At 48.3% G+C, this 13,301-nt stretch overlaps 1 protein-coding gene and 1 pseudogene across 1 annotated transcript; one reads left to right on the top strand and one right to left on the bottom strand.

The window, feature by feature from the left end:
* The first annotated feature begins 277 nt into the window (after positions 1 to 277).
* Positions 278 to 6,586, top strand: LOC136521500 (probable beta-1,3-galactosyltransferase 14; annotated as a pseudogene).
* A 1,025-nt stretch (positions 6,587 to 7,611) lies between these two features.
* Positions 7,612 to 10,390, bottom strand: LOC136520435 (GDSL esterase/lipase At5g45910-like). Its single transcript, XM_066513960.1, has 4 exons — positions 10,032 to 10,390; positions 9,668 to 9,877; positions 9,101 to 9,523; positions 7,612 to 7,972 (listed from the first exon to the last, which is right to left on the bottom strand). Exons 1-4 carry the CDS (start codon positions 10,291 to 10,293, stop codon positions 7,755 to 7,757), a joined length of 1,113 nt encoding a protein of 370 aa, XP_066370057.1. The 5' UTR covers positions 10,294 to 10,390; the 3' UTR covers positions 7,612 to 7,754.
* Positions 10,391 to 13,301: the final 2,911 nt, after the last annotated feature.

The raw sequence follows: 13,301 nt of genomic DNA, 5'->3' as shown, positions 1-13,301 counted from the left end.
TATAATATGTCTTTTTCAGCCAGAACTGTGTTTTCTCTCACAACAAATCAGCCGGAACAGTATTTCGGCTTGTTTTTTCAGCGAAGCGAACGAGACCAATATTCATAAAGGACACCTTGATGAACTCTTAGTAGACTTTTTTTTTTGAAACTCTCCTCGTAGACCTTGTAGTACCACTATACTTGTGCCTAACCGTACTCTACCGCTTCATGCGAGTTTCGTACCCCATTCCGATTTCTGCTGAGCTGGCTGGCTGCTCAATACTATGATCCACCACATGGGCCATGGCCCTCTTTGTCCTGGGCACTTTGCCAAACCCAAGAGAAAAAAGAGGTGCCGCACCAATCGGCGGGCCCCCGGCTCGGCTTGCAAACGGCCGTGGCCTCAGACCACTCCGCTCCCTCCCGAGCTCCGTCCGATCCGCCCACCCCGTCGTGCCGGCATCGCGCGCAGGGAGGACCGGCCGGCCGGCCCACCCTCCCACCCGCCAGCCGCCATGCCGGGCTCGCCCAAGGTCTTCTTCGCCTCCTCCGCCTCGCGCCGCGGCGGGGCGCTGCGCCGGCTGCTCTCCACGCCGGCCTTCTCCGTGGCCTGCCTCCTCTTCGGCCTCGCCGGCTTCCTCGCCGCCGCGCTCACCCTCTCGCGCTCCCCGTCCGTCGCTCACAGTCACAGCCGCTGCCCCGACTCCTCGCGTCCGCTCTCCGTCTCGGTCGCGTGGGACCGCCGCCCAGGGGATGGCTCCGCCGCGGGCTCCGCGGAGCTCCCGGCCTCGCTCGCCACCGGATCGCGCGGCCGCCACAAGGTCATGGCCTTCGTCGGGATCTTCACCGGGTTCGGCTCCATTGGCCGCCGCCGCGCGCTGCGCCGAACGTGGCTCCCCGCGGATCGCCAGGGTCTACTTCGGTCAGTCGCTGGTATCACGGCTTGCTAGTTCGTTTTCGCTTCTGCCTGTCGAGATCTAGCTGGACTTTTAGAGTTCGGACTGTTGATGTATTTTGTTACTTCTAGCCGGCTACTCTTATAGTAGTATTAGTATAATATGGTGAGACTGGTTGCAAAATTATATGAGGGTTGGTTTGTCAGTTTCCATTTTTGATATTTCTCATATCTAGACGTGATCCACTCAATATTCCACCACTGCCAATTAGTTCTCAGAGATCACAACACCAAAATCACAAATACTGATGATCTACCTCTAAATGAATTACTGTATTGGTCAATGTGGATAAAACATTTGTCAATTTAGACATCACTATATGGTAGCAGAATTGTCTCTGGTTTGCTCCGTAACTGCATTTCTGAAATATCTTCTTATTGGTTCTTTGTGTGCTAGTTCATTTGCAATAATGTTCTTTGTTTGTGATGGAATCTGATGATTTTGCTAAAAGATGCATTGTTTTAGTGGTACTTCCAAACAGTGGCCACTTACACCATAGGTGCCACTCTCCTAGTGCTTAGTGCTCTTCAGGAATGTGGACTATGCTGTTCTTCCACATGAACTGGTTCACCCTTTGTTGTATTTGTACTTGTTCTCAGTTGACACTTCCATTTTTTTTTTCTTTTTTCTTTTCTTGAACACGCAGGGGAGCTGCGTATCTTTGTATTAAGAAGAAAAAAGGGGCAAGAACCCTTACAACACACACCCACACTCCTAAGCTCTTAGAAACTTGACACTTCCATTGGCAGTTCATTAGTTTGAATCTTGAGGTATAGTTGTTATGCCTGATCTTTCGAGCGCATAATGATTTCAGTGACAAATCTCGCCTACCTGTGATAAATCAGTCCCACAACAGCTGTAAGATATACAAGCAACATGAATTTTCTCTAATTTCACTTTGTTTTCCAATTGTTCTGACCATGATGCTTGGCAATTATTACCGTCTTTGGTTTCATAGTATTGTTTTCCGTCTGGTGGTGATGCTGTCTATATGCCTTACAGTGGTTCCACACTTCCACTTATTCTCTGCATTGCAGATTGGAGGAAGCTACTGGTCTGGCATTCCGGTTCGTGATTGGGAAAAGCAATTCAAAGAACAAGATGGCCGCTCTTAATAGAGAAGTTGAAGAATATGATGATTTTGTGCTTTTAGATCTCGAAGAGGAGTATAGCAGGCTCCCATACAAAACGTAAGGAATTAGAGGTATTTACATATCATTATGTTGTCTCTATTCAGGATGCTTATTTTGTCTTAAGTTTTAGGTTAGCTTTTTTTAAGGCTGCCTATGCATTGTATGATTCTGATTTCTATGTCAAAGCGGATGATGACATTTACTTGAGACCAGGTGAGTAAAAGTATTCCAAGTCTCCTTATAGTAACTGAGTAATAGGCGTCTTTCCTGCTTACATTGCTTACTTCTCTTCATGCAGATAGACTTTCCTTGCTTCTGGCTAAAGAGCGGTCACATCCACAAACATACATTGGATGCATGAAGAAGGGGCCTGTTTTTACTGATCCTAAGTTGAAATGGTTAGTTTTTGTCATTTCGTGTTATTTGATTTAACAATCTCCTTACTGTTTTTATTGGAAAATGAAATGGTTGTCTATTTGACAAAAATAAATGATTACTTTATGATGCTAGCTGTGTGAAAAGTAGCCTTGAAGTGATAATTGACCCAAATGTGTAAATAGTTTTGCTTCCACTCATTACTTTTTTGACATCTGGAAATGTTAATTTCATTTCCATATACCTTTACTTCAAGAAGTTCTATGATTCAAGAAGGTGGATTTTGCCATCTAAAGTAGTGTGTTATGACATGTTTGTACGTACCGGCAAGATATAGCTTTTCCAACTATTCTAAAGATGGAAACTAACATTTCCATCTTCTTAGGCTCATATCTGTGGTTAAGGGACAAAACTGTCCTTTTTTTTCTCAAACGACTTAGGACAACCACGTGTCATTTCATTAAGAGAACAAAATACATAGGACATAGGCAAAATGCCCACTCCCAGTCCTAGGCACCATGGTTACTAAGGGTTGACACCATGCCTGACGACTCACCTTACATATGTATGTTGCCGCCGGGCATGGCATCCCAAAACCGTCGCTTTGGCACCCGAATCGAGGGAAATCACTTGTGTCGGGAGCCATATGAGGTGTCCTTGGCGGGGGCAGGAGAAGAAGGGGGGAAACAGCAGGAGATTCCAGCGGGAGACAGACAGATAGGGAGTGGGGGGAGAAATAGAGCACAAGACAGAGAAAAGTGTGTGATACCGCCCAGGAGGAGTCGCTGCCCAGGAGTTGTTGCCTTCCCTCCAGAAGCACTGGCAGCAGTGGCCACCTCTAGTCGATCCAGCAGCAGCAGACGCTGCCTCCAGTTTGTGCTACAGTAGCAGGGGTTGCTGCTTCTGATCGACACTCCATCACAAAGGGACTATCGCCTCCAGCCCATGCTCCAGCGGTGGCACCTGCCCCCCCTCCAACAATGATGAGCAGATGACTGCTGCCATTTTTGTTCTCTTTAGTCTAGGCAGTTAGGTTTGTGTGCCTGTTGGGCTTCTATGGATTACATGGCCTGGTGGCATTTTTCCTTTTCCGCTTTTGTCTTTTTTCCTTTTTCCTTTTTGGTGTGCCATTCTCCCCCACAATCCCTTGGTTGGCATACTAGTATGGCGTCGCCATGCCTTACGCCTTACCGCTTAAGTGTCCTAGCTGTAACCTGTCGCCTTATCTTGCTTTACCGCGTTGATAACTATACCAGGCACACCTAACACACACGCCCACCCAGCTAAAACTAGATCAGATACAGATGCAGCACATAACACTAAAAATGACCACATGGGCCAAGATAGATGAACGGCCAAATATGATGTGATTGAAGCTACACGAAATGGCCCAGGAACCAACATATATGTTTCAGTAAATGTGTGATAGGTACCTAAACATATTGTCATTCTTGCAAGTTGCAACTTGGTATGGGCATGTCTGTAAATTTCTATAGTTGTATTCTTGGATCCAAATCTATTATTTGATTGGTTATGTCTCTGGATATCCAACCTTGCAACTTGAAGTTACATGATTTTCAACATTACTAGCTGCTGTGGTGTCTGGTGCAAGACGCAAGCAACCAGGAGGTCTTATACTTGTCTGGGGGTTGTACTCATCCCGGGAGTCAAGGAAATAGGATATTTTTAGTTAATTAGGGGAAAAGGATTTGGTAAGAAGTTAGGTAATTAGGAAAGTTTGCTTAAATTAGAAAAGCAAAGTCCAAGTGGAGTTAAGTGTCTTATAGGAGGGGCTGGTGTGCTTACAAATCCTTTATGTCTAGCTTTGTAACAATAATTAGCCAAACGAGAAACATACTTAGTCTGCCCTGATTGCTCTTCCTGAGCATTTCGAACCGTTAGTGGTTGCAAAATTTCAATGTAAAGTAGTCTCTGCAATTCTGCATGATTGCATGTTATGGTAGTATGGTCGACAAATGAGACAACTATTTGGCTAACGTGCACTCTGAGACAAATATAATCTGTTGGGAATGACTTCGGATTTTAATGAATGACAACAAACACATACAGCTGAATGTATTCAGCTCTGCCTGAGGGCACGACAGTTGCATTGTATTTGCACATAAAGCTCCCTGGATGCCATCAATTGAATTGGTAGGTTAATGTGCAGGCTCAGGCTGATAGTGGAAACTTATATATCCAGGGACGAAGCATAGCTACATTTGTGGGCCTTGAGTGCAATTTGGTCAATTTGTTGTTTGGACCTGTAAAAACTCCACATGGCAAAACTATTAGTTTTATCATTCATCAATTAAACAACATCTACTTATGTTGATTGATTCTGCTTTTTTGAGAGATGCAGGTATGAGCCCCAATCCTTCTTACTTGGATCGGAATACTTCCTTCATGCATATGGGCCAATTTATGCTTTATCAGCTGACGTGGTGGCTAGCTTGGTTGCTTTGAGAAACAACAGGTGAGTTGCAGTGAATGTTCTGCCCATCTTATCATGAAACACAAACTTACCTTTTTTTTTTGCAATTATTTTCTACATACACATGTTTCTTACTTGTACTAAGCAAATATGATTGTTTGTCTTTGCTTTTGTACTACCACCAAATTAGTCTAATAGTCTTTCCAACTCATGCACTAGTTTCTGGGAAACTGTACTGGCTGGTATAACTGGAATACCTGTATTAATGGTTGCCACAAAAATTTCTTTCCCTTAGCAATTATACTTGAAACATCTTTGATTATATTGCGTGTGTGTGAAATTGAGAAACAAATCATGGTGAGAAAACATTGCTCTCGCAAGATTGAATATTTTGATGTCCTAATGCTGAAAGACTGGAGCATAACATTCTCTTCAAATTTATATGGAACCTGTACCTGCTAATCAGTATGACATGTGGTCATGCTTCTTTCATCTATAATGTATAAATCTGTGTTGTAGCATTAAGCTATACTCTCTGTTTCCTATAATCTATCTCTGGTGAAGGTGTACTATACTACTATGGCAACAAACAAGGATCATTGGTTGCTAATGCTATATTGAAGTCACAAACCCTGGAGCCTGGGGGTAGAACTGCTACAGGAATAGCAAGGAAACTGACATTTTTAGATAAGAAACACCAGAAGATTTTATGAGACTCAATTTCTCACATAGTAGCATTATTAAATCACTGTCAAACCTCTGGTTTAGTAATCTTATTTGCTGTTAAAAGGCTTTGTTGTTGTTGTTGTTGTTGTTTTCTCCAGTTTCCGTATGTTCAGCAACGAGGATGTTACAATTGGATCGTGGATGCTTGCTATGAACGTTAACCATGAGAACACCCATGCACTTTGTGAACCTGACTGCACGGAGTCTTCAATTGCTGTTTGGGACATTCCAAAATGCTCAGGTTATTTCCTTTCTTATTTCTTATTAGATAGATTGGCATCTGTACATTTTCATGCCCCCTTGTAATGACTTGGCTAACATGCATATTTTCATATTGTACATTAGAATCTTTAATCAAATGTACATATGAAGACCAAAAATAGTAAGCATTAATTAAACTAACCTGTAAATAGGTTCTGCAGGTACTAGTGTTAGTTCATAAACGATAAATAATTTTGAGGGATGCTTTTATAAGACTAGAGAATTATAGAAGCTGATCTTCATACCCTTTCCTATTAGACCTTTATCAGTTCAAAATGTCTACAGTATAATCATTAAAGACCAAGCTGGGGCCTTTTGCTAACGTCCAAATCTGTGTGACAGGGCTATGCCACCCAGAGGTAAAAATGCTAGAGCTTCATCAAAGAAAAGAGTGCACAGGTGGTCCAACTGTGGCAGCTGAGGTGTCTGAGTCTGAGGATTGATGTTTTCTTGGTTGGAGCGCAAACTACGGATCTGATAGTTGACCTCTGCCCTCACTCAGTAGATGTGTTTGGAACCGTGATCGATGTTTGGAACGTTCATCCGGTATCGTAGCGAAAAGGAATTTTGTTGTATAGAAAGTAGAAGGAAAGAATGCATTGGCAATTGATAGCCGGATAGACCATACATACACCTTCTGATGCTGTGACTGACTGAAATTAGGGATATTCCCTGAGATTCTCCTTTTGGAGTAAACGCTGAGTCGTCTATTTCCTCTGATCCATAACCAGCGAGCAAGCTGAGTCTTGAGGGTGATCACTCTAGCAACGCATTCTCATTCTACATTCTTGTGACAGCGTTTTTATTTGTGCCTTTGCAATTTAATTATTTTTTAAGGGAGTTTGTAGTCTGCTTGTAGGTGGTTAGCTCGAGGTATATTTTTTCTCGAAAATATGGCAAGAGCCTTGCCATGATTATACTTATTAGAAGAGAATCCCTTGTTATGGGGACTGTGGAGTAATGTTGTGCGTTTCTCTCCAGCTGTGTGGCATGGGTCTGAGATTGGGATAAACATTTAAATACGAAGCCAAAGCGATTGGTCACTCTAGCTCTTCCTGATGTGAAGTCCAATCGTCCACAATAATTCAGGCCACTTGAACCAACAACTTGGACGAATTTTCTCAGATGCATTTAATTTCATTTGGAAGGAACCGTGTTCATATTCATCAGTCAAACAGTTTCGCTGTCTGGGCGCTGAAAGGTTTGTTGTGCAGCTGTGCTCGGGGGTAGCGGCACATGGATGAAACGAAACAGATATTTGGAGCGAGGTGTTGCAGTTTCCTTTTGGTGGCATTCTCATTCTGAATTGGCCACGAGCCCGTGACAGCTAGGCCTTAGTGATGGCGCGTTGCAGCGTTGGAGCCTTGCGCAAAGACCCCTGTCACGGCCTTCACGGGCCCTGACGGGTGACAATGTGACATGGATAGCGTAAGACAGGAATTACCGTCAGAGAGTGATTGCTGGAAAAGTTTTCTCAAAAGCCCCGACCACATGCCACGCACAGGCAGACCAGAGTAAAAAAAAAGTTCCTTTGGTTCCATGAAAACCTATACCATTTGATTTGTAAATGAAGACCAGTATACATAATATAATAAATTACAACAGGGAGGAACAAGAACAAGGAACAGATGCATGCAGTTGCCGAGACACTTTTTTCCCCGGCAACGTAAACACAGAGCCCGTTCGTTTGGCTGTGGCTTGTCGTAAACGATCGTAAATTTCTAGCCGGAACAGTATTTTTCTCTCACACAAACCAGCAGCAGTACTTCCTCACGAACCAGCCAACCGAACAGGCTGACAGAAGATATAATAATAACAACAATAAATAAAAAATAATAATTAATCGGTCCCCCTCGCTCTGCTGCCCCTGCCTGACGATGGGCTTGGCTTAGCTGTGGAGGATGGCCGGGCGGCAGTAGGGCCCGTTGAGCCAGCCGTCGGTGATCTGCTTGTAGGCGGCCTCGGTGAGGTGGATGCCGTCCCAGCTGAGGTGCGCCGCCGGGTTGGAGCACGCGTAGGCGCCCGACATGCCGCACCGCGCGCTGTTCTGGTAGTTGTACTTGCCGCCGCCCGACCCGCAGCATGTCTGGAACACCTTGCTGAACCCTGCAATGCAAAGAGGAGGGCGCGCAGGCAGGCGCCAAAAGAGAAAGAGTGAGACCACACGAGCAGGAGGAGGAGCAGTGCCGCGTCTTGTTTTCTTGCTCTTGTTCCCCGCATCGCCATGATGCGTGGCGCGGCGCGTAGCGCGCACCAAGGCTCGTCGGCGCTCCGGCGGGCGTGGGCGTTCGCGCAACGTGCAGGAGCAGTGTCCCCGGCCCCAGCCGGCGTTCAGTTCGCATGTGTTGGGTGGGGTGAACATGGCCGGTGTCGGTCTCGGCAAGTTCGGGAACATGCGCGCACAGGCGGCCTAGGACCTAGGTCCTCGTCTCACGACCGCGACGCCGAGCCGGTGCGTGGGTGGGTGGGTGGGGGGGGGGGGGGGGGGGGGGGGGGGGGGCGGCGGCGTGCCTCGCGCCAGTGCGAGATCCGGCACCTAAACAAATGCGCGGCAGCGGCAGGGCAAGCAGCCGTCACGAGCGCGGCCCTGGCCATTTTTCTATTCGCCGCCGCACGACACGCCCACGCTTCCGCAGCGCACGAGGAGCAACGGGCATGTCGTCCGTCTCGCCGCTGCAGACATGCAGTGCAGCAGGCCCAACCGTGTCGTGCACATGGATGGACGGACGGACGGACATGCATGCTGGTGCACGGGGTTTTACACACGTGACGGGATTCCTATCCTATTGCTACTGCTCGAACGGGCGGGCGGCCGGGGCCTCTCACGCGCTTGCACGCCAAAACGCGTAGGTGAGGTGACTGACTGCCAGGACGGCGCATTGAAGAGGCGCTCTGCGACGGACGGGGCCACGGGGGAGCCATCGGAAGCGCCAAGCGCGCTGTTTGAAAGCTGGCCTGCGCCGGGCAGTACCCGCCAAGCCGGCAGTCGTCACGGATGCTCGACGTACGTGACAACTTGCTTGCAGCGGTCAGAGCGGCCTAGCCGCCTGGAGCTAGCGTCCCCTCCGTTTACTGCTAGCGTGTTTCGTCACCACTTGACTCCCGTAGTCCCGTCCCGTCCCCTCCCCTATCCGACCACATGTGCGTGCGTCGGGCGGTCGGCGGGGCGGTCACGAGGTCGGGGACGACGAGTACGAGGAGGAGGGAGCATGGCAGGAGTATGTATATACGTACCGTAGCTGCCGGGGTTCTTGACCATGTCGTAGACGGCGGAGTAGAAGTCGGCGTACATGATGCGCGCCGACTTGTACTTGGCCTGGAGGCTGGAGATCTGGCTCTGCAGCTGGTTGTTGTGGTTCGTGGACAGGTCGTTTAACTTCTTGAGGCAGCCGAGGCTGTCGTAGTCGCCGCTGTTGGAGGTGCCGTAGATGGTGAGGTAGATGGGGAAGCAGCCGATGGGGAGCACCCCGGGCACCACGATGTCCGTGGCGCCCATCGCGATCAGCTTCTCCACGCCGTTGGCGATGGTGCTCACGATCTGCGGCGTGTACGTGCTCGCCTGGTCCGCGTTGTAGTTGCCGAACAGCATCGCGTTGTAGTCGTTGCCCCCGAACTCGCCGAACACGAACAGGGAGTTGCCCAGGTAGCTCTTGCAGTCTGCGCTCGATCGACGACAGTGATGGCCAATTGATCGTCAGGGACCCAGGGAAGGGAGCAGAGAAATGACAGACAAGCTTTAAAGTCGTTCATGGCCTGGCACGCATGGGCTGCGCGTACGGCCGGCGTACTGTATGTACTCACCGTTCCCGCAGACGGCGGCGGAGACCTGCTGGATCCACTGCAGCTGGAAGCTGATGGGCCCGTTGTTCCAGATCTTGTCGGAGAGGCCGAGCGAGCGGAAGAAGGGCGCGTCCATGGCCGTGGCGCCGGTGATGGCCATGTTGGCGCCCTTCTTGAAGTCGGCCGTCGTCGATTTGGACGGCGGCAGGAACGGCAGCCCGAACTTGGAGCCTGCGTGGGAGCGGCGGAACACCACCGTACATCAGCATCCACAGCCCGCAGACAGGCCCACAGCGCAGTGGGGCCAGGGCGAGAGAAAGAGATCGATCGAGCCAGAGGGGAATTAATTAGCGAGGGGGCCGCCGAGCAGGCAGGCGTGACGTACTGAGGAAGTCCGGGATGACGCGGCCGTCGCAGCAGCGGCACGTCGGCGTGCCGAAGTAGGTCTCGCCGTAGGGCGGCTGCGTGAAGGTGATCGACGACGGCCTCCCGTTGGTGCAGAGGTTCCCGGTGTCGGTGATGGAGTCGCCGAAGTTGAAGATGGCATTGTACTTCTGCGCCGCCGCCGCGAGCGCCAGCGACCACCACACCAGCGCCACCAGCGCCGCCGTAGGCGCGCCGGCCTCCATCCGCCGGCCGCTCCTCATGTCACCTCACCCTACGGGCGCTACGCAACGCAATGGGAAGACCGGCAGAGCAGAGCAGAGAGCAGTCGAGCAGAGCGCTTGAACGAGACGGTTGGCCTGGGGCGGCTTTTTATAGCCTCGCCCTCGTGACGCCTGCGCGGCGCGGCGCCCTTTCGCCACGCCACGGCGCCTTCACCAACAAAACTTTTGCGTCTCGCCCGTCTGCCTGGCGCAGATACAGGTGTATCTGCATGTAGCAGCGCCTCGCCTTTTGCGCCGGCAGTATCCGGCGACCACTGTCCCGTGCAGACTGCAGAGCCGGGTCCCACGGCACAGGACTCGGTCACCAGATCGGCATCGGACGGTCCAGATCACGTGCCGGACGTGATCCGCCCATTGCAACACCATCTCCACCGTCCCCGCGAGCGCTCTGTCAACCTGGCTAATCACATGTCATCATTTGATTTAATAATTTAATAATAGTATAAGCGAACGAGCGCGACCGACCCGGGTCCGTTCCGGTGGTTACTTAGGGCATGTTTAGATTCCAAAAAATTTTGCGCAGTATCCGTCGCATCGAATTTTGCGGCACATGTATGGAGTACTAAATGTAGACGAAAAAACAATTAATTGCACAGTTGGGTAAGAAATCGCGAGACGAAACTTTTAAACCTAATTAGTCCATAATTAGATACTAATTGTCAAATACAAACAAAAGTACTGCAGTAGCTAAAATCCAAAAAAATTTTGGATGTAAACGGAGCCTTAGCCCCGGCCTCCGGCGAGGATGAGCACATTTCGTGCGCTGTGGCTGCCCTTTTCCTCCACCGCTTTGCGATCCACCGGCGACTTTCCATGTGATTTTTTCGCGGGGAGCTTTCCAGTCTCTCAGGGCAGGATAGGGGTCTAGAATTGGAGGCAGACGTGGCAGACGTGAGTGACCGGCTCTCGTCGTCTCCTTCCTTGGCCCTCACTTTTCACCACCTCGCCTTGTGACTTTCTTTGCGCCTGTAAAGGGAACCGGAACCTACTACTACTTTGGGTGTAGTGGTGTCGCGTACATGAGCAAGTTGCGTCTGCTTATGGTATCTATCCCTTGCGTGATTCCGCGCCGGTTCCACGAAACTGACACGAGATGTTGTGTTCGTTTCTGAAAATGGAGAGTGTGTGTGTGCGCGCTCTTTGTTAGTGCTTGCAAAGTGTTTCCAAATCAAAACAGAGCAGCACACTATGGATGTATATGTAGAGGTGGGCGTACAGGTACTGGACCTGCCTTAAACTCGAGTACTATTGTGTCGTGCCAGTGGGTGCCGACACTGCATCAGCACACAACAACTTAACCGATGGAATGATGATGATGGAGGAGGAGAGGGATAGGGGGGCCCTGCTGGACGGCCAAGATCACCACCATTAAACTCAAACCTGACAATGTGTCTCTGCTTTGATTCAAGCATGTATAGGAATCATCTGCAACACAGCAAGGGTGCACTAGCTAGTTTATGCTGCATGCTTTGTGTCTGTGCTCCCAAAGCTGAGAAAAGCGATGGAACACAATAGGCCCAACCCAGACCCACTTGATGCAGGCAAGAGGGCATGGCTAGCTGCACCACAATATATACTAGGGCCTATTTATTTGCAACACAGTGATTACACTTTAACAAGGTGATACGAAACAGAAGCCATATGCATTAGGCTTTCTGTCTCAGTGGATTAAAGAGAAGTCCCCGTGCAACTTCGCCACTATCTACCTCTACCAGCACACCTACATCCGTAACGAACTCGCACTGTGCACTGTGCAGTGTGTGTTAGCTCCAGCTGGAATGGACGCAGACAAATAGCTAACTTTTGCTTGGCATGCATCACTGGTAGAGAATAGAGCTTTATTCTCGGTGGGGAACCCCCTCTGGTCCCGGTTTCCCACCCGGGAGCAAGCATCCGGGACTAAAGGGGTTCTTTAGTCCCGGGTCAGAAACCGGGATTAAAGGAGGACCTTTAGTCCTGGTGGGTAACACCAACCGGGACTAAAGGTGCCTCCTGACATGCCACGATGGCCGGCACCTTTAGTCCCGGTGGTAATACGAACCGGGACTAAAGGTTTTTTTTTCTTTTCTTTTCATTTTTTTGTTTTCTTTTCAAAATAGGTTTTCAAAGTCGCATTGTACGCTGCTAATTATACATTTATACGCGCGTATAGTATGTTTCGGTTCAAACACAATTCAAGCATAGAAAAATATATGCATGCATGCATCATATATATATATTTACATGCATGCATGCATATGTGTATTTTACATTATATTATTTCATGTGCATATATTACAAAAAGATTGCATTACAGTTGTTGTAATATAACAAGTTTCCTCTCATTCTCTAGCTTGGCTTCCATGGCGGTGTTGGGTCGAAGTAGAACTCACCCTTGGAATCAATGACCTTCTCATTAAAAAATCCAGCTATAGACTCTTGAATTGCTTTGATTTGGTCTTGCCGTATGACCTTTTCCTCCAACCATCGAGTCTACAGGTTTGAATTAAAGGAAATAAATTAATATGTGTACACACATATATATATATATATATAAAGACATAGTAACACAATCAATAATAATAATTAAATGAATATATAGTGTATTTTTAACGTACTTTGAGTCTCTCTGTAGGAGTTTTTTGGGAGACCACCTTGATAAACTTGCAAACATAGTAACCACAGTAGTTGTTCTTCTGTTCCTGCCTCAGACACCACTTTACGAGAAAAAGATTTGTCATCCAATCTGGTGATCCGGTGAAAGCTATATGTTTAATTAATAAAGATGATGCGATTTAGGGGACTTACTTTCAAAGGGATTACATTCAGTGGCGCTTTGCATTTTCCCATGTGTTGCTTCTCAATAAAGGTTTTCCAAACACTGCCCAATAAAAAATTTGCCACGTCATCAGATATAGTTAATCATCATGTTTGTGTGTATATATAGTTGCTAGAGATACCGAAATTACCTCTGGATAATATCTATCATATCTTGGTAGTCTTGTTGT

Source organism: Miscanthus floridulus, chromosome 18 (assembly GCF_019320115.1).
Source record: "Miscanthus floridulus cultivar M001 chromosome 18, ASM1932011v1, whole genome shotgun sequence".
Lineage (NCBI taxonomy): Eukaryota > Viridiplantae > Streptophyta > Magnoliopsida > Poales > Poaceae > Miscanthus > Miscanthus floridulus.
This window is presented reverse-complemented; position numbering and strand designations above follow the sequence as displayed.

What these genes read in the sequence shown, in the direction of transcription:
- LOC136520435 (XM_066513960.1), bottom strand. Translation starts at nt 10,293, where the DNA reads ATGAGGAGCGGCCGGCGGATGGAGGCCGGCGCGCCTACGGCGGCGCTG. An exon ending in CGTCATCCCGGACTTCCTCA is followed by an intron (nt 9,878 to 10,031) that starts GTACGTCACGCC and finishes GCTCCCACGCAG; the next exon opens with GCTCCAAGTTCGGGCTGCCG. An exon ending in CGCCGCCGTCTGCGGGAACG is followed by an intron (nt 9,524 to 9,667) that starts GTGAGTACATAC and finishes GATCGAGCGCAG; the next exon opens with ACTGCAAGAGCTACCTGGGC.